Raw genomic sequence first — 24779 nt, forward strand, 5'->3', positions numbered from 1 at the left:
AATTTCTTCTATTAAAAATATCTTCCAGTACATATTAGCGGCTGTATACTACAGAGGAAATTCTTTTCTTTTTGGATTTCTTTTCTGTCACAACATCAGTGCTTTCTGATGACACCTCTGTCTATGTCAGGCACTTTCCAGAGCAGGAGAAAATCCCCATAGCAAACAAATACTGCTCTGGACCGTTCCTAAAATGGACAGAGATGTCAGCAGAGAGCACTGTGGCTATGACGGAAAAGAAATCCCAAAAGAAAAGAATTTCCTCTGTAGTATATAGCGGCTAATAAGTACTAGAAGGATTAAGAATTTTTAATAGAAATAATTTAACTTTCTGGCACCAGTTGATAAAAAAAAAAAAAAAGTTTTCCATCGGAGTACCCTTTTAAGTAAACACAGAACTGGCAAGATGGCTGCTCCCATAATAATGTCCTAAAAATGAATGACATTTAAAAAAAAAACATAGAAACAGAACATGTTCCAGTGTTTCGCTTTTATGAGACAAAAGAAACAAAACTCAAAATTACTAGGTGACCCTACAATTTCCTTTTTTTGCTCTGTTATGGATGGCCGTATAGTGGTTGAAAATTTTATGTAATTTTCGTTATCATTATTATTAATAATAATAAATGTAATATTACTATTAGAGCAGCACACAATGTCACTTGAAGAAAAAAATTGTTTGCTGCCATATGTAACAGGTCAGATGTTTATACAGAAGTAAAGGGTGCATGCTAAAAAAAATAAAAATAAAAAAAAATAAAAAAAAATTGAAAACTTGTCGCCACTCTCAAGTGTTCAATAGTCTGTTTTAATTTCCACTTTGCTTAATAAAAAGCCCTCCTTTCTCCCTACCATCATTTTAGTGCCTAATATGTAAATAAGCAATAGTAATGGAGTTTGTATCGGAATATAGTTAAATATGCAATTATGTATTTTTTTTTATTATTCTTTTTTGTTTGAAGCATATCTGTCATTTCAAATGATTTTTAAAACTTTCATGGAAAGATGACAAGGTTATTTTAGTACTTTCATTGCTGTTAAGCCCCTGAGAGCCCCCTCCATGGTACACAGCTATTTCTCTTTCTGTACATTTCAGGGGGTGGGACCAGAGGTCAGCTGTTTGCCAGTAGTACACATATTGGCACTTCCTTTCCCTTTCTTGTCTTGACAGTCACAGCACAGTATATACTACTCGCTCATGTGCCATAACATAGTGCTGACAAAAGTGCACTGGATTGAACAGGCTCGTACTGTGTGGGGTGATAATTTACAGTACACTACTAAAGATAACAAGTGGAGGGATAGGGGGTGGGGGGGACTGCTGGCTGTTGACTGTGGAGTCATTATTTGGTATATGAAGTCACTTGCAAACATGATAGAAATAACCTAGGTATCAAATGGAAAGATGTTTGAAACGGTGACCATTTAATCCCTTCTCAACCCATGACATATCTAAGCCATCGTGGTGCCACTAAAGGTGTATGGAGCGGGCTCCTGACTCCAGCTGGGGGCCGCCACTAATAGCTGGAGATGATAAATAATAATATCAGTCATTTATAAAGCAAATGGTAACAAACACGTGACAGGCCCTAGTCTTTTCACAGAGCTATTTGGTGAACTCTATTTTCTGTCACTAGATAAATAAACCTCACTGGCTCCACAAATCCTTATGGAAACCCTAGATTCAACTCCTTGGAAAAAAGCAACAAGAGAGATACAAGTAATACTTAGTGTATACTTTCTGAGTGTGTACCATCATCTTCACTTCCCAATATGAACTCCACTTTAAAAAATCCAGGGCTGGCAGCCAAGATGGCTCATCAAATGGATCTTCTGTAAGACTTTTTCATTGCAACTGCCCCAAACAACTAGTAGACAGGAGAAGGTAGAATAGTCGACAAGGTCATCTAGCAGACCACCTTTGGCAATCAAAAACAAAATGACAAATATAATCCTAACAATATCACGTACTTGCAGTTTTATTGTTTAAGACACAAAGGAGCCGTTTTCACTGCTGTTCGTGCTCATTAAACTTAGTAGTAAATTAGTCAAGTCCGAGATTGCTGTGTCTAGTCTGCCTTCAGATTCAGCCACAGTGTGCTTTACCTTCACCACAGGGGTTCTGTATACTTTCAGAAGGATCTATCTCATCAGTTTGATCAGTATAGGCCAGTGAACCCTTTTGAGCCCGAGTGCCCAAACCGTAACACGCCAACTTTTTTTTCCCTCAAAGTGCCCACAAATAAAAATCATCCCAAGTCTGTGATGTCCCCCCCCTTATCCCCAGCTCATGCAATATGTCCCCCTTCACACATAGAAATCACCCCCAGTCTGTGATGTCCCCCCCCTTGTCCCCAGCCCGTGCAGTATGTCCCCTTCCCATATAGAAATCATCCCCAGTTTTAATGTCCCCCCCCCTTATCCCCAGCCCGTGTAGTATGTCCCCCTTCACACATAGAAATCATCCCCAGTCTGTGATGTTACCACCCCCCCCCCCTTATCCCCTGCCCGTGCAGTATGTCCCTCTTCACAAATAGAAATCATCCCCAGTCTTTTGGCCCCCCCTCTGGGCCTATCATAAGCCATCATTAGATGACTTACATAGATCAATGTAATGCTCTTGCATTACATTGATCCATTAAATCTATGCTCTATTGCTAAGGGCTGCCAAAGGCAGGCTTAAGCAATCACAGAGCCAGACGCGGAGGACAAGATAAGGCCTCCAGCTTTAACCCCTTAGATGCCATGATCAATACAGATCACGGCATCTGCCGCAATGCGCGTGTTATGCCGCAGGGATCCGATCACCTAAAATGGCAGCCGGAGGTCCTCTCACCTGTCTCCGGCCATCTCTAGGGGTCTTTTGCCCTGGTCTCGAGCAGACGATCACCAATAACACTGATCAGTGCTATGCATAGCACTGAACAGCATTAGCAATCAAAGTATTGCTACAGATAGTCCATTAATTTGTAAAAAAAATGTAAACAAAATAAAAAATGAAGTGTAAATTGTCCCTTTTTCCCCATTTTGCCCCCATAAAGCATAAGAAAATAATAATTAATAAACATATTTGGTATCATTGCATGCGGAAATGTCTGAACTATCAAAATATAATGTTAATGATCCCGTATGGTGAACTGCGTAAATGTAAAAAAATAAAAAAAAATCTAAAATGGCTTTTGTCACATTTTATTCCCCCCAAAAAATTGTGATTTAAAAGTTTCATATACGCAAATGTGGTATCGATAAAAAGTACAGATCACGCGCAAAAAAATTAGCCACATACAGCCGTGTATGCAGAAAAATGAAAGTTATAGGTGGTCAAAATAGGGCGATTTAAAAGCAGTACAATAATAGAAAAGTATGTGGGTATAATTTTAATTGTATTGACCCACAGAATAAAGAAAACATGTCCCTTTTTACCGTGAATTGTACAGTGTGAAAACGAAAGCCTCCAAAATTAGCAAAATGGTGGTTTTCATTTACATTTCCTCACGAAATTTTTTTTTGGGGGGTTCACCGTACATTTTATGGTAAAATGATAGGTTTCATTACAAAGAACAATTGGTCACGCAAAAGACAAGCCCTTATATGGGTCTGTAGATGGAAATATAAAAGAGTTATGGATTTTAGAAGGTGAGGAGGAAAAAACGAAAATGCTAAAATAAAATTGGCCTGGTCCTTAAGGTTAAAATGGGCTTGGTCCTTAAGGGGTTAAAGAATCCAGAAAATAAAATATTTAAGAGTTAATGCATGCTGAGGCAGGTTAGCGGAGAACAGTGGCAGATAAGTATGTTGTTAAAAAAAAAAAAAAAAAAAATCCACCCTGAGCAGGATTATAGTGCTTATTTAGGGATAGCAAATAGTAAGTTGTTTTGGTCATCTCTTTTCTTTTATGTTTGCTGCACTATTCTGCAGGAGGTACTGGTGTTCTCTGGTGGATGTATGCTGAACACCGAAAATCTTTTAATGAAGATCTCCCACCAGATCAGCTTCAGGTTTCCAAAGACAACCAACAAGCCTTGCTCATATATGCCATTTCTGCAACAGTCTTTACGGTAAGCCTTCAACTTTGTTTTTTCACTGTGTATGAAACTGGGTCATTTCTTTCTCACTTTTCCTCTTTATTATTAGCAGCACAATGGCAGTTTACAGATGACTGGTGAATGTGCAAATACGGAAAGTCTGGGAATACATTTCTTTACAACTACTTGTTTACTTTATCACATAGCAACCTTCTGCACTGGCACATTTTCTATATTTGAGTGTACCTCAAGTGTTCTACTCAAAGGGTTACTCTACTCAGCGCTCAGCCCATTTGATTGCAGGTGAAGGCTATGTTATAGTATGTGGAGTGGTCTCCTGCAATCATAAGGGTTGAGCGCAGAGCTGGGGATTGAAGCACACTACTGTCATGCACTTCACCCTGCTATATCTCGTGATCAGTGGAACCCTGACGGACCAAAACTTTTGACATGTCCCTGCAACATTTCAAGCTTTAATTTTTTTTATAATTGTAGTAATGTTTTAAAAACCTTAGGACAGCATTCAGTGTGTGATTTCATGAACTTAATGATTGCCCTATGCTGGCTGTTAGCATCATTCACATGTAGACTGCACAATTCATTTTAATGTGGGGCACAGGATAAGAAGACAAATTATTACAGTCTTCTCTTTCCTTTCTGTTGTTGAGAGAGCTAAACTAACTTGAATATCTTACCAACTAGTGAAAGTATGTGTTGTAACAGTGATATGATCACATTTCTTACAATTATAGTGAAGAAGGTAGGTTTAATGTGAGTTAGCAGGAGTGACCATGAGTACTGCAGCTCCACTGTATATCTAACATGACAGAGAATGCCAACTTTTTGCATGTGAATTAGTGAAAAGAGGTTTGTAATATGTCTTTACGAAAGTATTGTAGGATCTAAAGGCACTGTGCAGTTGATGCATTATATGGGCAGCATGCTGAATTCAATGGGATTTCTGTAGTGATAAGTGGACCTACAGCAACACCATAGGGGAAATTAAACACTTGCTGTCAGGCTGTCCCAAAGATTTTAGCAGACCCCTGGGGTTCCCAGACTTTAAAGGTTTTTTGTTGACAATTTTTAATTTCCTGACCCCCTCCAGCAAGCAGACTGCACAGGCTAAATAGGCCTTCATTCTAGGAATAAATGTAGGTCCCAAAAGTGGAAATGTGGCTAGGCCATAAATGTTGGACATGGAAATAGCCTATTAAAGGAGTACTCCGATGAAAGACATATTATCCCCTGTCCAAAGGATAGGGGATAAGATGTCTGATGGTGGACCCCCACGATCTCCAGCATGGCATTTTAGTCATCAGTGCTCTCGGAGCGAACTCTGCTCCATGCCGGATGACTGCCGACTACAGCGACTTACCTCCTCCATTCATGTCTATGGGAAGAGGCGTGATGGCTACATCATAGCCACCATGCCCCCTACCATAGACATGAATGGAGAACATAATAGGGCATAAGATGTTGTTCGACGGAATACTAACTATGTAACTATGTACCCATTTAATGTAACTAACTATGTAACTATGTACCCATTTAATGTAAGGTTTTCAGTAAGAAAACCATTTTATAAAAAAAAGAGAAGTTAAAGGAATTGTTTGGCGATTATAATGCAAACCTGTGCTAAATAATACTGCTCCTTCTAGCTGCACAGACTCTTAAAAGTGACAGTGATATATAATATCTGCAGGCTATAACGTGTTACAGCCCTGGTATTGATGTTTTATGGCTGATGCTATAGATCATCTTCATGTGGACCTCCAGTTGTTGATGTTTCTGATTAAGTTCTCTTGCCTCCCACAAACCTTTCCTTGCCCTTGAAGTCTATTGATAATCTGGGTACAACCAGAAGGATTGCAGAGGAGAGGTGCCATGTCTGCCATCCTTGATGGAAACATTATTCTTTAATGTTTTTCAGCTGTGCCAGGATTGATGTGGACTTTAACAGGGATATAAATCCCTCCTCGGACTCGGGTTTACTTATCTTTTTACCTTGAAACACTAAATCCGAATGATACAAAGGCTTTATACAGTTTGTGTATCTGTTCACTCCTAGGTCCATATACAGTTGTATTATATGCCTTATTATCTATGTGGGGAATAATAGTGTGTTCCTAAGATTATGGTTAAGAATATCCTCTCTATTTTTAACTCTTCTGTTCATTTTGACTTGTCTTGTGACAGGTGATCCTGTTGCTGATCATGCTGATCATGAGGAAACGAGTTGCCCTAACCATTGCCCTCTTCAATGTTGCCGGGAAGGTTTTCATCCATCTACCGCTGTTAGTCTTCCAGCCCTTCTGGACTTTCTTTGCTCTTCTACTCTTCTGGGTTTACTGGGTCATGATCTTGCTTTTTCTGGGAACTGCAGGTAAGGCTTGGAATCCCAGTTCCATAATAAATTTGCATAGTGCTTTGATTTGAGACAAATGTGCAAAATGTTCTAGTATTTTGTGTTAGACATTGTGCAAATGGCAGAAATTAAGGCTTCATGTAGGCATTCCGTGTTCCTTATGAATTATAAAATTATTGGACGAAGGATATGTAAAGTAGCTCATTGATATGCCACCCCCTGAGTGTCATTGTATCACTCACTATGGGGTCTTGCTAACTGACTTGGAAGTTTTGGCTAGCCAGATATCTGTCCAAAAGGAAAGATTTTATCCAATCTACTGACAGCCTGTTTCTGGATATTTGCCCCTCATCAGTACAGAACAGGGCTGGTAAGAGACTTTTCGAGGTAGAAGCTTTACTTCGAGGTGAGAGAGCTCCGTAATGTGACATTGGATGAATCATGCTATGATTTTTCTTTTGACGCTTTCATACAGAATCCAACTAAAAAGCCTCTGTATAAAATCAGAAGCCAACGAAAGTACGAAAGGGCATCTTATATTTGTATGTGTGTTGTATGTAAAGCAATAAAGATGGTATGGTGTTACAGTGCATTCGTAATCATAAGCCCTAAGGCCTAGTTATCATTAGCTGCAAAATACAAAGAGTTTTGACGATCTAAAATAATCAATGCATATCATTTATACCAGAAAAGGTGATTATTCTTAAAATGCTACCTTAACAAATTTGAACTTCTTAGTCTCACAGATACATTTACATTTACAGCATTGGTGCCAGGCACTTAGGGGGAGATTTATCAAAACCTGTCCAGAGGAAAAGTTGCTGAATTGCCCATAACAACCAATCAGATGACTTCTTTTATTTTTGAAAAGGCCTTTGAAAAATGAAAGAAGTTATCTGATTGGTTTCTATGGACAACTCAGCAACTTTTCCTCTGGACAGGTTCTGATAAATCTTCCCCCTTAGTGTCTTGTGCTGTAGATTTCCATCATGGGGAAGGTGCAAGCTCAGGAGAAAAGCGCAAAAAGTTATAGAAAAAAATGTAAGAGCAAAAAGAAAAACAAATATATATTTACACAAACACAATTGGTAAATTGGTATTGCAACATCAGCACAACAATGCCAGAATTGCAGATTTTTGGTCACATCACTCCGTTAATGTGAAAAATAAAAACCTTATGGGTCTCTAATTGTAAATATAAAATTCTGTAAATTTTGTATTCATGTAATACGGACCCACAGAGTAAGGCTTACATGTCATTTATAATGCATGAATATCACTCTAGACCCAAAACTCAAAATTTCTATTTGTTCAAGAGCAAAACAAAAGCAAAAAAAAAAAATTATAATAATTTTCAATTCATTATATGCAGTCCAAACTGGTGTAGTTAAAAATACAACTCTTTCCATGATAAAACCAGTCCTTATTTGGATATGTCATCTGAAAAAGATATGGCTACTATAACAATAATGCAAAAATAGAAAAAAAAATGCTTTCTTCAAGGCTGAAATTAGCTGCAGTGCCAAGGGTTAATGCCGAAGTACATTTTAGCAGTTTAGTACCCCAGCTGTTCTGCACCTTGAGCAACTGTAAGGGCTGCATTCTTAGGGTGAGTCGTAGTGGTTTAGTGATTGCAGTCCTACCTATCTTCGGTTATTGTGTATTAAGCCTGTGTGGATTGCATATTCTAATACCTGCTCTTAGTAACTTTTTATCTACACTAGGTAATCTCTAGGTAAATCTGTTTCCTATATATGCAGAATCTGTGCATTCACAGAATGCAAAGCAAGTATATCTTGGCATGCTTGATGGTAATGTAGCATTCCATCAAACACTATCTACTAGAATAACTTTCGATTAAACACCATTGTTAATTATTTGTGTGCGCTGCAAATACATTGCATTGTGAAATGCTTACAGAATTAAAGGTATGTAGTAGAACAATGTGTTCACCATAAATGCAATGGGGGAGATTTATCAAAGTTGTCTATTTCCCGCATCAATATAGACCAACCTACAGAGCGTAAGGCCGGTCTATTGTGTGCTTTATTTATCAAAAGTCGCACGAATCTTGATAAATTCTGCGCTCGGACTTTGGGATCTACGGTTTAGACTTTATTTAAACCTGCTCCACCATGGTCTGACATTTCAGAGTACTTTAGGCCAATGCGACTTTTTGCCGAAATGTCGCTATTGATAAATTCAACACCAATGCATTTTTCTGTCTAAAATAGACTAGAATGCATCATGTTCGAAAATCCTCTAAAAAAAAAAAATCACACGTATTTAGACTGCGACTTTCTGTGCGACAATCTTAGAGGGGGAAATAACTGTCTAAATCCTTTGATAAATCTCCCCCAATGATCTCGGCAATACCACAGTAAAATCATGGTGTCCAACCGTTTATATTTCTGGTTACTATAAAGTTAGTGTGTATTTTATAGTCTATTAACCACTTAATGTAACTTCTCTTCAGGTGACCCATCCACTAATGAACAAGGATTTGTTGAGTTCAAGATCAGTGGTCCTTTGCAATACATGTGGTGGTATCATTTAGTTGGGCTCATATGGATCAGTGAATTCATTTTAGCCTGCCAGCAGATGACAATTGCAGGAGCAGTAGTCACTTATTATTTCACAAGGTAATATGTTTATAGACTATCTGCTTAATTGAACATGGAGAAGTGAGTTACATTACTCCTTTAAAGTAGAGAAGGACGTGTCTGTAACTATATGTATTATATCAGTAAATTTAATTCACCTGCCCTGATCCCTGCAGCTGCTGTTCCGTCAACTCCCCTGCCACTCACCTCTGCTTTTTGGTTAATATGACGTCATCTGCACAGAATCTGCCCACTCAGCCAGTTACTAACTGTGTCGGGCCACCACTGCAGCCAGTAATTGGCTGAACAGGCAGTTCCTGAGGGGACAATACATCACAGGAAGCAGCACTTGGCATCAGGGTCCAAGAGATGTTGGAATGCCATCTGTAGGGATCAGGGCAGGGGAGTATGGTTTATTTGTTATTTTTGTAACACCCTTACTTTCAGACTCTTTATTTTTTTTTTTTTTTTTTCCCCCCGGGGCTGAAATACCCCTTTACCTATGACACATATGGGAGACGTCATTTTTATAAACTTGTAATCTATCTGCAGAAACAAGAGGGACCTTCCATTTACTCCCATTCTGGCTTCAGTAAATCGACTGATTCGTTACCATCTTGGGACAGTGGCCAAAGGAGCCTTCATTATTACTCTGGTGAAAATCCCGCGAATGATCCTCATGTACATTCATAGCCAACTCAAGGGAAAGGTAAACATAATAGATTTTATGTTTATCTGTGCCACATTCGATTTCATTGCATTCTATCAGTATTGCTTTTTGTTGGTATATTTCACTTTTAAAGTATTTAAATAGCATTAAAATACCATTATAAGGGGCTGTTAATTTTCTGCTTTTGATTTGCATTTAAAGAGAAGGCAAGAATGCCCCCAACATAAATGCTAAACATGTCAAAAGTCTTACGTTTCCCCAGTGGAGGCTAAAAATATTGCCTTCATATGTCAGTACCACAGAAAAATGAATTATGGGATAAAGTAGGAAAGTATGATATTCCATCCAGCAGGATTTGTAATATATTAAACATAATCCATATACTACAATGGCATCCACTTTTTGAATATGTCAAGAAAAAGTTCACAAAGTATCCGTTAAACAGATCCCACATTAGTGTAGGTGTGACAGCTGCAACTACTAAGCATTCGCCAAAACCTCTGCTTAACATATAGTATACATTAGGAGCTTTTCCCAGCAAATATGCTAAACAGAGGGGAAAACATGATGAGAGCCCAGCTTAAAAGGCTTAAAGGGGTACTCCGCCCCTAGACATCTTATCCCCTATTCAAAGAATAGGGGATAAGATGTCAGATCGCCGCGGTCCCGCTTCTGGGGATCCCCGCTGCGGCACCCCGCCATCATTACAGCACAGAGCGAGTTCGCTCTGTGCGTAATGACGGGCGATACAGGGGACGGAGCAGCGTGACATCAAGGCTCTGCCCCCCTTGTGACATCACGGCCTATCCCCTTAATGCAAGTCTATGGCAGGGGGTGTGACGACTGCCACGCCCCCTCCCATAGACTTGTATTGAACAGGGTGGGCCGTGATGTCACGAGGGGCGGAGCCGTGACGTAACTATGCTCCGGCCCCCGTATTGCTCGTCATTACGTGCAGAGCGATCTCGCTCTGTGCTGTAATGATAGCGGGGTGCCGCAGCGGGGATCCCGGTGGTCCCCAGCAGCGGGACCCCGGTGATCTGACAACTTATCCCCTATCCTTTGGATAGGGGATAAGATGTTTAGGGGCTGAGTACCCCTTTAATATCTTCAATGCAAACTGCAAAAAGGCTTAATATCTTCCATGCAAACATTTCTTTTTTTTATAGGTGCTTGCAGGCTCCACAGTCTCCTTATTTTTGTAAGGAAGTCTAGTTTCAAACAATCCTTTTAAAGGTGTGTTCACACAAGGGTATTATGTGCCAAACTCACAGCATGTTTCCTGGTGCAAGTTTGAAATGGGCGGCTGTCTGCAGAAGATTTTCAGCAGTTAAAACTGCTGCAGACCCTATTGACTTCAATAAGGTCTGCAGTGTAGATTCTGCTGCCTAAATTTGCTATCCTTTTCCTCCATATAGGGATATTAAAATGGCTCAAGTGTTCTTGCCATGTGGAAGAAAAAATTCCTACTACAAAAAAAGTGTAGCTCTTGCCTATAGATCTGAGAAACTGAATGTTGTAATGAGCTTTGTGCTAAATGATGAAGATGGCTGTAAAGATCCATAAGTGGCTTAATTGTGCTTTTCCTGTTTAAAGTGGCCCAAGATGAAGTCTATTAGCCATTAAATTGATTTACATGACCATAGGGCTTATCAGTTTTCTTTGAATAGCAATGCAAATGACTTCATCTTCATGTAACCATGATAAATGAGGAGCTTGTGGTCTCTTATTACATTGGGCTAATTTTATAATGAAGAAAATGATGAATGAAATTGTTGTATGATGAATGCAACAGTGCAGGTTTACTCTGTTTCCACTCACTCAATCTTGCATGCAGATTGCAAAGTTAGCATAACTCACACACCAACAAAGTCCACACACTCTATTTTCACTCGTTGCTCACCACATACCAATTGCGGGACAATAGCTACCCAACACACATCCCCATCCTACTCTTCTGCAGTCAAAGGGATAACATGATAAAAAAAAGGGGATGGATACATCAAAGCATTAAAACACCAAACTTACAAAAGAAATAACTTTCAAATATTATTTTTTTTAGTGCTTATAAATGTACAAAAGGAGACAAAATAAGTATAAAACATGCAAATAAGTTTAGACAAACAAGATGCTTGTGACTGGACGGTAAGGTGACAAGGGCAATGTATAATGAATATTACATCATTCTTTGTCCTTTAATTCACCCCCCTATCCAGTCACTGCTTTTAACCATGATCTAGAACATCCAGACTTACCGTAAAAAGAGCCTAGCTGCTCTAAATCAAGGAGTCTGTTACCTCCAGTAACTTGCACTAGAAACAGTCTCCTTCCTTCTAGAGGAGATTTACTTTTCTATATCTTCTCCCAGGGAGCAATCCATGTAAGACATTCTATGTTAATTGGTACGTAAGCAGTCTCCCCAAGAAGAAACAATACCCCCTAAAAGCTTTTGTCCACCGTACCTTATCCATTATTTCCCTTCTTTTCCTTACTGTAAGCTTCCCTTTCATTAATAGCTAGGTGATCTAATATATGTCACCAGTCAAAGTATCAAAGAAAGTTGGGATGCTGAAAAAATGTATTTGTCAAAAGTGTGATGTCTAGGGATGTTTTCCAAAGCCACACTATTGTAATGCCTTTTTCCCCACTTATATTAGAAAAAAGGGCTAAGTAAAAGACCCAAGTATAGTACAGATGTATTTGCAATTTTGAAGCACTAAGGTATAGTTAAAATTAATATCTTAAATGATACCTGGGTGAAAAATGAAGATCTCATCTGAAAAGTCTTTGCAAATGACTGCCATTGACATGTATATCTTTTGTTTTAGGAGAATGCATGTGCCCGCTGTATGTTGAAATCCTGTATCTGCTGCCTCTGGTGTCTAGAAAAGTGCCTCACATATTTAAATCAGGTAAGAACCATATTTGTACACTCCACATGACACATAATACACTTTTGTATTCACAATATAGCAACATATGTCTAGCCCCAAAAAAGGAATAGCTTATAGTTGCCATACCATACCAAATGTCTGTCTACCTAGCACATTTAGTGCTGTATTATGGACAGGTTATTTATTTCTAACTATGCATACATTGTATATCAGGACTATGAGATTACATCAACTTTTTATTAATGGTGTATGGGGTAAAGAGATGTTGTGTGCAGATAGTAGACTGCAATAGATAAAAATAACACTGAGCCAATATTTCACATTCTTATCAAAGATAACATTCATTTGTATAGAGGCTTACTATAAGGGAAATGCCTAGATAATGCAACTCTGAATCCAGTATTATACTTGTATAACAATTTTTTATGCATCTTGCAGAATGTTAAACATTACCAATGGTTTGTAGTGCAAGCTCCCTCCAAAAATAATAAAATAAAAATGATGAATTAAATATCTTCTTTGATAATGCCCTTTCTTTCCTCTTTGGGAATTTTATTAGGAAATACTTCCATTGTGCAATAGCAGGTAATGTGGGTTTCTCTATGGGCTCCATTGGGGGACACAGACCATGGGTATATGCTGCTGTCACTAGGAGGCTTGACTCTATGGTAACAAGAAAAGTTGGCCCCTCCCAGCAGGGTATACCCACCTACAGGCACCTGAGCTAATCAGTTTTAGCTTAGTGTCTGTAGGAGGCAGACGCTGGTCTGGGGTTCCCCAGACCAGGTCAAACATTTTTTTATTTTCCAGATTAGGGACGTTTAGATTTTTCTCTCCCTTTTCTTTTCCTGTTTTTAGGTGGGGACTCGGGAACATAGTGTTCACTGTTTCCCCATTTGCGATTGACGGGGCACACACATCGTGGATGTACTGTCAACCCCTTCTGGCCAACAGTCAGCGCCTGGGGTTGTACCTCAGGGGTCCGGGTCCCCCTACCTCCCTGCTTGTCTCGCTGTTACAGCCCGGAATGATGCAGGTGACTAAAGCTTACTGAAGACATCTTTAGGTAAGTTCTTCTGACTAAGGTGAGTATTTTTTCCCCTTTCTTTCAGGTCTTTAGGTATTTTCATCCTCTGGAGACCCCCTATTTTGATCCCACTCCTCTTTATTAGGGCTGGATACTATATTTTCAATCAACTATCAATTTCTGAGTTGTGGGGATCTTTAAGTCAGTGGTGTAGGACTGTATTTCTGTATTTTAATTTGCTATGTCCGAACCCAGAACTGTCCCTCCTTCTAGACAAGTGTTTCCCAAACGCGGTCCTCAAGCACCCCCAACAGGTCATGTTTTCTGGATTTCCTTAGACTTTCACAGGTGATATAACTGTGGTGATGCCTGATTCACTGACCATAATTATATCACCTGTGAAAGACTAAGGAAATCAAGAAAACATGACCTGTTGGGGGTGCTAGAGGACCGCGTTTGGGAAACACTGTTCTAGACAGTTAACCTTGGCCCTGGTCACCTATTATACTTGCAAGGGCTGCAATACTTAAATGTCTGGTTCTACTGAACCCACTTGTTCCCCTGACCCTCCTGGTATTTCTACTCAGGATTCTCCTGACCCTGTGGGCTCCGCTATCCCTCCAGAATGGGTGTCTTCCCTCTCTGTCTATTTCCGACTTGGCTCAGGTTTCCCGTTCCGTGGTGACTGCCTTAGGTCCTCCTTTAACCGACCCTCTAGAGAGACCCATTCTCCCTATACTTAGCGCTCTCACAAGCGTACCAAGGGTAGTTCCTCCGGCTCATCTCCAGAGTCTTCTAGCAGACATAGGCACTCCCCTCATAGGTATCTGCTTCAGCAGCCCGCAAGCGCGCCTCTTCCAAGGGGCGCTCACCGGGTCGCCGCTCTGGCTCTCTAGATCAGCACACCAGGTCAGGTTCACCCTCTTCCAAGGCTGCCTCCACTCGTTCTCACTCTCCTGGAGAACTGGAAGATGAGGTTTGTGGTTCTGCCTCTGACTCAGAGGACCGAACAGATACGGCCGGCCTGGCGGACTCCTTGGTCGCGGCGATAAGGAACACCTTTCATCTAGAGGACCCAGGAACTTCGGACGTGGATCCAGAAGTTTCCTTTCACCGTTCCCGACCTGCACCTAAGATTTTCAGCTCTCATGCTGAATTTGATGCCTTGCTGGAGTCTGCCTGGAGGCACCCTGACAAGAAGTTTTAAGTAACCAAGAAGGTTTCGCAAGGGACCTTATTACTCGGTGGACCGCTCCTCCCACAGTGGACCCTCCGGTCTCCCACCTATCAAAAGCAACTAGTCTGCCATTGGCGGACACAGCTTCCTTCAAAGACCCGGCGGACAAGAAGGTGGAGACTCTGGCGAAATTCACAGTTGAAGCAGCGGGTTCTTCCTTGCTTCCTGCTTTTGCTTCTGCCTGGGTGTCAAAAGCTCTTTCAGTCTGGGCTTCTCAACTCCACCAGGGTATTCTTTCTGGATCCCCCGCGGAGGAATTGGCTGGTTTAGCTTTCCAACTATCCAGGGCTGGAGGCTATCTCTGTACTGCTTCTATGCAGTCAGCCCGTTGTACGGCCTTTGCTACAGGCAATTTGGTGGCTCATCATCGTTCTATGTGGCTCAAGGCCTGGAACACGGATGCCGCTTCTAAGAAATCTCTGACGGAGCTTTCTTTTACTGTTTCCCATCTGATGAGATTATCTCAGAGGCGACGGGTGGTAAAAGTTCCTTGTTACCCCAAAATAAGGCTGGCATCACTACCTCTCATCGAAAGTTGACCTCTTTTCGGTCCTTTCGGGCGTTTGGTTCCAGTGGGACGTCCAGACCGGCGATCTCGTGGGACAAGAAGGCTCCCTCCTTCAAAACCCGTCCCTCCTGGAATTAGAATAACCGTTCCGGTCACTTCTCGGCCAAAGCGGGCAACCGCAAGCCTACCTCTGCCTGATGGGACTCCCCCACCCGCGGATTTTTCTCGGGTGTGAGGTCACCTGCTTCTCTCTCTTCTGGGACATTTGGTCCGCACACGTGCAGGACTCCTGGGTCAGGGACGTGGTGTCCAACGGATACCGGATCGAGTTTCCCTCCCTTCCAAGGGATCGCTTTTTTCGTTCCCCGGTCCCCCTCTCTGGCGAGGGCCTTTCGGGGTGCACTCCAGTCCCTCCTCATCCCGGTTCCTCCAGAAGAGCGTTTTTTGGGTTTCTATTCCAACCTCTTTGTGGTCCCTAAGAAAGGGGGTTCCGTTCGCCCGATCTTGGATCTGAAGCACCTCAACCAACATCTTCTCCTCCGCCATTTACGCATTGGAGTCTCTCCGTTCGGTCGTGGCATCCATGGATCAAGGAGAGTTTCTTTCCTCAGTGCACATTTGGGACCCCTCCCTCCACATTCCAATTTTTCCAGGACATCAGCGGTATCTCCGCTTTGCAGTTCTGTAAGGCCATTTTCAGTTTGTGGCCCTTCTCTTCGGTCTGGCCACTACTCCAAGGGTCTTCACCAAGGTCCTGGCGCCTGTGATAGCCCAGTGGAGAGGTGTCTCAGTGATCCCATACCTGGACGACCTCCTGATCATGGCCCCAACCAGAACCCAGAATCGGGAGAGCCTCCGTCTCACCCTTCAAACCTTGTCCTGTTTCGGTTGGATGGTTAATCAGGACAAGTCCAACCTAACTCCCACTCAGTCTATAATTTTTCCCTTCTGTGGTGGCTTCATTCCTCTCTGCTTTTACAGGGGCGCTCCTTTCTTCCCCTCTGTTAACAAGTCATCACGATTGATGCCAGTCTTTTGGGTTGGGGAGGTGTCTTCAGGGACTGGACAGTCAAGGCCTTTGGTCTCCCCGAGAAGCCCTCCTTTCCATCAACATATTGGAACTGAGGGCAATCTATCTTTGTCTGTGCCATTGGGAGATCCTTCTTCAGGACAGTCCTTTTCGTGTGCAGTCAGACAACTCCACTGCTGTGGCATATATCAATCACCTGGGCGGCATCCACATTCCGGGAGTATCCAACTGGAAAGCTGACTTTCTTAGCCGATCCTCCGCCTACCCCAGCGAGTGGTCTCTTCATTCGGAGGTGTTTGCAGAGATCTGCAACCTCTGGGGCACTCCAGACGTGGACCTATTTGCGTCACGCCACAACCAGAAGGTTCCTCACTTTGTGGCGAAGTCCCGAGATCTTTTGGCTCTGGCCCTTGATGCCCTGGTGATTCCTTGGTCAGACTTTGCCCTTCCTTATCTATTCCCTCCTCTTCCCCTCCTTCCCAGGGTCCTGAGGAAACTCAAAGCAGAGGGCGTTCCCGCCGTTCTCGTGGCTCCGGACTAGCCCAGGAGGCTGTGGTACACTGACATGGTCCGACTGCTGGATGACGTTCCGCTGCGCCTCCTTCTTTGTCCAGACCCTCTCTCTCAAGGTCCCCTTTGCCACCCCAATTTACTGTCGCTGCTTTTGATGGCGTGGCGGTTGAGACCGCGGTTCTGAGGGCTCGTGGTTTCTCCCCCCAGGTGATTTGCACTATGCTCAGGGCACGCAAGCCCTCTTCTGCGAAGATTTACCACCGTACTTGACAGTATTAATTTTCGTTGGTGTGAATCTCACTCCTTTTCTCCTGTTTCGTTCTCTCTACCTCGACTTCTTTCCTTTTTGCAGTCGGGGCTAGAACAACAGTTAGCTCTCAGTTCCCTTAAGGTTTCGGCCCTTTCCATTCTTTTTCAACGTCCTCTAGCGTCCGATCCCCATATCTGGACTTTTCTTCAGTGAGTGGCCCATGCGGCCCCTCCTTACAGGTCCCCTACACCACCTTGGGACTTGAACTTAGTTCTTTGTGCCCTACAGGGTGCTCCCTTTGAAGGGTGGCATTCCTTATCGCTATTACCTCTATCAGGAGAGTTTGAGAGCTGGCAGCTCTCTCCTGCCATTCCCCCTTCCTGATCATACACCAGGACAAAGTTGTTTTCTGTCCTTCACACCAAAGGTTGTTTCTGTTTTTCATTTCAAGGAGGACATCGTCCTCCTGTCCTTTTGTCCGGCTCCATCTCATCCCAAGGAACGTTTGCTCCACAAACTGAATGTGGTGAGGGCTCAGTCACTTCTTCTTTTTGTCAGAGTGACTCCTTTTTTGTTCTTACGGAATGTCGCCGTAAACGACAACCTGCTTCTAAGGCCACCATTTCTCGGTGGATATGATCTGCTATTTCGGAAGCCTACCGCTGCAAGGGGAAGACCCCACCCTTCAGGTTTTCTGCTCATTCCACTCGTTCTGTCGGGGCTTCCTGGGCTCTCAGCAACAAGGCTTCAGCCTCACAGGTTTGTAGAGCGTCCACCTGGTCGTCTTTACACATCTTCACAAGACTCTACCAGGTCCACACTTTTGCATCCGCTGATGCTAGTCTGGGCCGCAAAGTGTTGCAGGCGGCGGTGGTCCAGCCTTCCGCCTGATTGTTTATCCTTTGCTCACCCTAGGGACTGCTTTGGTACGTCCCATGGTCTGTGTCCCCCAATGGAGCTTATAGAGAAAAGGAGACTTTTATGCTTACCGTAAAATCTTTTTCTCGAAGGATCCATTGGGGGACACAGCACCCGCCCTTATTTTCTCTGGTGTTCCTGGTTCGGTTCCCTGTCCTAGAGTGTGTTCAGTAAATTTTTATTCTGTGGTTTCCTCGGACAGTTCATGTTTTTTTTTTTCTGACCTGTCTGTCCTCTGCTCTGGGACTAAAACTGATTAGTTCAGGTGCCTGTAGGCGGGTATACCCTCCTGGGATGGCCGACTTTTCTTGTTACCATAGTGTCAAGCCTCCTAGTGACAGCAGCATATACCCATGGTCTGTGTCCCCCAATGGATTATTCGAGAGAGATTTTACGGTAAGCATAAAAATCTCATTTTCTATACAGACATCAGGACAGCTCATGACAACTTTACTCTAAAACGATGGCATAGAATAAGCTCCAGTTTGAGACCTGGGGAAGAGCATCTCTAGCAAGTGAAAGTATACAACAGCTGAATTTGCTGCTCTTGTCCAAAGTTCAGCTTTACATTATGCATTTGTAAGAATGGCTGTCTGCACTTTTGCAGTGTTTTTCTGTTCTGGTTCTTAGAGGGTTTTTTAATGCTTATTTACCCTTATAGATGTAAAGTCTGTTCACCACCATGGAGGACAGTTTATGGGGCAAATTGAAAAATACTGAAATTTTCAAACTATCTGGAGATGGCACGAGATAAGTCTAAATTCACTTAAAGGGTACCCTAAGCTCCACAGGATTGGGGATAAGTGTCTGATTATGGGTCTTCCAACCGCTAGGACCCCCTGTAATCTCCTGCCAGGCATCCAGGCTCTCTCCAGGCGTGTCAAATCCTCTGCTCTGCTGGGATTTGACACTTAGCCTCTATACTGTGGATAAGGGGATAAGATGTTCGACATCATAGTACCCCTTTAAGGGTATGTTGACACTATGGATTGTGAACGGAATCTCCGCTTGCAGAATTCCGCGAGTGGAGATTCCATTCTGGCGGCCGCCGAAATACTTCGGCAGTAAGACCGTGCGGCACTGCGCCGTCACCATTGACGGCTATGCAGTGTTCGCGGACTTCCATGCAAAGAATGAACATGTTCTTTCTTTGCGCAGAACAGTTTCAGCGGCTGAAATTCCGCAGTGTGAATGGGTCTCGCGGAAGCCCATTCACACTGATGTTTATGTTCTCAGCACGTAATTCCGCTCACGGAATTCCACGGGAATTACGTAGTGTGAACATACCCTAACAGTTTGTCCTGTATTTCAACCTACTACAAGACAGGAAGGTCTGTGAGGACAGAAACGGACAAGTAATTTGAAGCATGACTTATAAATAACATTTTTAAGTGTACTTGTCCCAAAATGGAACATTTAAGCAAAACAGGTTACTCACTGTTTCTTACTGATGTTTTCCACATCCATGTCATGGAGTTTAGCATTAGTCTATGCCACCAAAAGCCCTCCCATTATCATATTCAGTCTGTCTGGTGTCAACTGTGGAGGAAGAGGTGTTTCTGTGGGCAAACAATACACTTCCTCTGTCAGTCTTTAACTAATGAGGCTCAGAGCTGCACTGTACACACTTCTGGCACTTGCTGCCTGTTAGACAAGCTGGGTGCATGCACAGAGGACCACTAGTTCCTCCCGTACTTCTTGGACTTTCTCTTCTTGGGCTGCGGACGAGACATAGATGATGCAGCCTCCATGCAGACACCATTCAGGCAGGACTTAATGGCGTTAGTTTTAACACCGTTTTTTTATGCTAAAGAAATAAATTAGGAATACTATCTGTACATCTGTGATGCACTTAAACAAAAAGGGCATATTATTTTTCTGTCAATAAAGAAGTCCCGCCTCATCCGCCCTGGTAGGTAAGGCATCATGCACATTACTGTATAGTGAACTCCCAATTATAGTGGACTTAAAGAATCTGCCTTGTATTCATTTTTTTCCTATACATTGAGCTATAACATATATATAATATAGAGAGAGAGAGAGAGAGAGAGAGAGAGAGTACATTTACATTTTATCACTTTTAACAATGGTGACATTTCTTCTTTGTTAGAATGCATATACAGCCACTGCGATCAACAGCACAAATTTCTGCACTTCTGCAAAAGATGCCCTAGTTATTCTTGTGGAAAATGCTCTGAGGGTCGCTACCATCAACACGGTGGGAGATTTTGTGCTCTTCCTTGGGAAGGTAACTTTACAGTATGCCTAGTAACTTCATGACTTTCTATTTGCATCATGTCTTTTTCAAATCGGGAAAAAGTTTTTAATCAGCCAACCAATTGTGCAAGTTCTCCCACTTAAAAAGATGAGAGGCCTGTAATTTTCATCATAGGTATACCTCAACTATGAGAGACATAATGAGAAAAAAAATCCATAAGATCACATTGTCTGATTTTTTTTTAAAAAGAATTTACTACAAACAAGCAAGATTTCTGGCTCTCACAGACCTGTAACTTCTTCTTTATGAGTCTCCTCTGTTCTCCACTCGTTACCTGTATTTAATGGCACCTGTTTGAACTTATCGGTATAAAAGACACCTCCAAACTCCACTATGGCCAAGCCCAAAGAGCTGTTGAAGGACACCAGAAACAAAATTGTAGACCTGCACCAGGCTGGGAAGACTGAATCTGCAATAGACAAGCAGCTTGGTGTGAAGAAATCAACTGTGGGAGCAATTATTAGAAAATGGAAGACATGCGATCTCCAGCGATCTCCCTCGATCTGGGGCCCCACGCAATATCTCACCCTGTGGTGTCAAAATGATCACAAGAACGGTGAGCAAAAATCCCACAACCACACGGGGGGGACCTAATGAATTACCTGCAGAAAGCTGGGACCAAAGTAACAACGGCTACCATCAGTAACACACTACGCTGCCAGGGACTCAAATCATGCAGTGCCATACATGTCCCCCTGCCTTAGCCAGTACATGTCTAGGCCCATCTGAAGTTTGCTAGAGAGCATTTGGATGATCCAGAATAGGATTGGGAGAATGTCATGGTCAGATGAAACCAAAGTAGAACCTTTTGGTAAAAACGCAACTCGTGGTGTTTGGAGGAGAAAGAATGCTGAGTTGCATCCAAAGAAAACTGTAAAGCATGGGGGGCAGAAACATGCTTTGGGGCTGTTTTTCTGCCAAGGGACATGGACGAATGATCCGTGTAAAGGAAAGAATGAATGGGGCCATGTATCATGAAATTTTTTGTGAAAACCTCCTACCATTAGCAAGGGCATTGAAGATTAAATGTGGCTGGGTCTTTCAGCATGACAGTGATCCCAAACACACTGCCCGGGCAATGGAGTGGCTTCGTAAGAAGCATTTCAAGGTCCTGGAGTGGTCTAGCCAGTCTCCAGATCTCAACCCCATAGAAAACTTTTGGAGGAAGGTGAAAGTCTGTGTTGCCCAGCGACAGCCCCAAAACATCACTGCTCTAGAGGAGTTATACATGGAGGAATGGGCCAAAATACCAGCAACAGTGTGTGAATACCTTGTCAAGACTTATAGAAAACGTTTGACCTCTTGTCATTGCCAACAAAGCGTATATAAGAAAGTATAGAGATGAACTTTTGTTATTGACCAAATACTTATTTTCCACCATCATTTGCAAATACAGTGGTCCCTCAACATATGATATTAATTGGTTCCAGGAGAACCATCATATGTTGAAACCATCATATGTCGAGTACATATGTCTATGTAAAAATGGTAATTGGTTCTGGGGCCTCGGAACCATTGTATGTTGAATATATCTCTATGGGAAACTGCTAATTGGTTCTAGGATGCCCATTGTATGTGGAGTGTATGGGGAGTGTTTAACAAACCAGGGTGCCTCCAGCTGTTGCACAACTACAACTCCCAGCATGCATGTACAGCCATTGACTGTCTGGGCATGCTGGGAGTTATAGTTTTGCAACAGCTGGAGGCACACTGATAGGGAAACATTGATGTATAGTGTGTCTATGTATTGTATGTGATGTGTGACATTGCATACAGTACTGTACAGTTCTTTAAATACCTTCAGGGGGGACAGAATGTCCTCCATTACGATCAATGCCGACTACAGCTCTATAGGAAAGGAAGGGGAGGGCAGCCAGCAGCTCATTGGATGCCTGCAGCAAGATGCTGCAGGCTATTGGCTATGGCTGCACTGGGGGGGGGGGGGGGGCGGCGGCTTACACAGAGCTCACAGCAGGACAGCATGTGAGTAACAGGAGGCAGAACGGGGCACATTAAACAACTATCTGTCAGTTGCTGAAGTTGTCAGCGCTCTCAGATAGCTGTTTGTATGATGGCCCCGACACACAGCAGCATCGTATGTCGATGCTGCCTTCAACATACGATGGGCTCTGAGAGGCCATCGTATGTTTAAATGATCATATGTGGGGGACATCGTAAGTCGGGGGTCACTGTACGTTCTTAAAAAAATCAGACAATGTGCTTTTATGAATTTTTTTTCTCATTATGTCTCTCATAGTTAAGGTATACCTATGATGAAAATTACAGGCCTCTCTCCTCTTTTCAAGTGGGAGAACTTGCACAATTGGTGGCTGACTAAATACTTTTTTCCCCACTGTATGATATGTTGTGCATTTATGTACCTACCATATCTGTTTTTATATATATATATATATATATATATATATATATATATATATATATATATATATATATATACACACACACAGGATAATGGTCCTGGACTATTAGATGTTAGATTAAATGGTAACTGTCACATTGCTCCGTCCCATGCATAGTCTATGGGACTTCAGGGAATTAGTCCTCTTACTGCATCAGTCTGAGACAAAGGGAAATTTAAACATGCCCTTTAAAAGAAAAGATTTTTATACTTTGTTTATTTATATTTATATATATATAAAATAAGAAAAAGATGTCCAGCGCGGATGTCAAGCAATACGAAATTCTTTATTCAGCCATAACGCTAAGTGGTGACAAATGACATGTTTCGACCGCAATCAACGGCCTTAGTCTTACTGGTAAGACTAAGGCCGTTGATTGCGGTCGAAACGCGTCACCTGTCATCACTTAGCCTTATGGCTGAATAAAGAATTTCGTATTGCTTGACATCCGTGCTGGACATTTTTTTCTTATCATTTACAGTTGAACCAAGGTCCAGTTCTGTCCGAGACGCGGGAGGGGCGACCGAGTGAGCTGTGCCGCACTTGCTATATATATAATATATATATAGATTACACAAGAGGCGGGGGCTTAAAATATAAATGCAAGCATTGACAATTTTTTATAGTTTTACATGGAATTTTGACCATAATAACTATACCTTAAAGGAGAAATGCAAGAGAGTGTGTTCCCACACCACTCACAACCGGCTTGGACACTGGTTTCAGCGAAGAGGCTGCATCCACAAAACCCATGCTCAGTAGAAAAGACAAGCTGTCCAGAAAATCCTTACTTGAAAGAAAAGAGCCACGGCACTTGGTATACTTGCAGCTAAAAAGGAGCTGGACCAAGACGCCGGCGAGCGCTGGTTTCGCGTCTAATGACGCTTTGTCAAGGCATGCCTTGACAAAGCGTCATTAAACGCAAAACCAGCGATTGTCGACGTCTTGGTCCAGCTTATTTCTTCCTGCCATGCTGCAATAATGAAGGATTTTAATTGCAAGTATACCCAGTGCCGTGGCTCTTTTCTTTCAAGTAAGGATACCTTAAAGGAGTACTGCACCCATAGACACTTATCCCCCTAATCTGTGTGTCATCGACCTCACTGATGTCGATGGCATGCCACCTCCATACAGCTCTATTGGAAAGGCAGGGCTACACGAACTCAGCATATCTGCCTCTCTCATAGAGATACATGGAGGGGGCGTGTCCAGAGGTGTAACTTGTAGCTTCTGGGCCCCGATGCAAAATCTGCAACAGGGCCCCATATGCCAATTATAATACTGGTCTCTCATAGAGCAGATATTCTTTGGGGCCCCCTAAGGCACCAGGGCCCCAGGGTGACTGCCACCTCAGCACCCCCTATAGCTACACCTCTGGGTGTCGGCCGTGGCGTCAAGCTGCAGTAGAGCTGGGGATAAGTGTCTGTGTCTGCAGATCTCCTTTAAGTCTATATGAATGACACAGTTTCCAGCTCCCATTGTTCTAATCAAAAATTTTAATAAAATAAACTCTAAAAGAGGCAGCACTGAAAAAAGGACAGCACTGTCAATGGAAGCTGGATGATGAGGAAATAGAAGAAATATATGTGGAAGTGACCAATAGCTACGAAGGCTGTTGGGAGACTGCATGTGGGGCTTAATATACTATTATAAATTGTCTCAGAACGACCATAATATCCATAAACCGTATGATCCAAATCCTCTATCTACAATTACGACTCTGCAGCCTTAGACAGAAGCCACTCATAACTCTCATGCTAGGCAATCTAACAAGCATATTATGGGGATGTAAAAGATGATCTGTTCTCTTGTTTTGTCAGCCATAGAAGCCTTTTGTTTACTCATTTTAACACCCTACTGAATGTCGTTTATAAGTACCCAAGTATACTAGGGGTCATCTGTAGAGAAAAAAAGGCAGTAATTTTCCGTCAGTACATATTGTGCTATATAAAACATCATGCTATACTCCTGTATAAAAATACACTGGTATTTATACCTTCATTGAAATGCATAGGTGCTTATTAACACACACAACACA

The 24779-nt window shown here is 42.4% G+C and overlaps 1 protein-coding gene across 1 annotated transcript in view; it reads left to right on the forward strand.

Moving 5' to 3' along the window:
- The window catches only part of SLC44A1 (solute carrier family 44 member 1), a 158734-nt gene that overhangs the window by 115847 nt on the left and 18108 nt on the right, over positions 1 to 24779 (forward strand). The window contains exons 8-13 of the mRNA XM_056520228.1: positions 3919 to 4058; positions 6225 to 6411; positions 8870 to 9035; positions 9549 to 9705; positions 12495 to 12578; positions 20154 to 20291. Coding sequence (XP_056376203.1) covers positions 3919 to 4058; positions 6225 to 6411; positions 8870 to 9035; positions 9549 to 9705; positions 12495 to 12578; positions 20154 to 20291 — 872 coding nt within the window. The remainder of the gene's footprint in view (positions 1 to 3918; positions 4059 to 6224; positions 6412 to 8869; positions 9036 to 9548; positions 9706 to 12494; positions 12579 to 20153; positions 20292 to 24779) is intronic.

The sequence above is a fragment of the Hyla sarda genome, chromosome 1 (assembly GCF_029499605.1).
Source record: "Hyla sarda isolate aHylSar1 chromosome 1, aHylSar1.hap1, whole genome shotgun sequence".
NCBI classification, from domain to species: Eukaryota; Metazoa; Chordata; class Amphibia; order Anura; family Hylidae; genus Hyla; species Hyla sarda.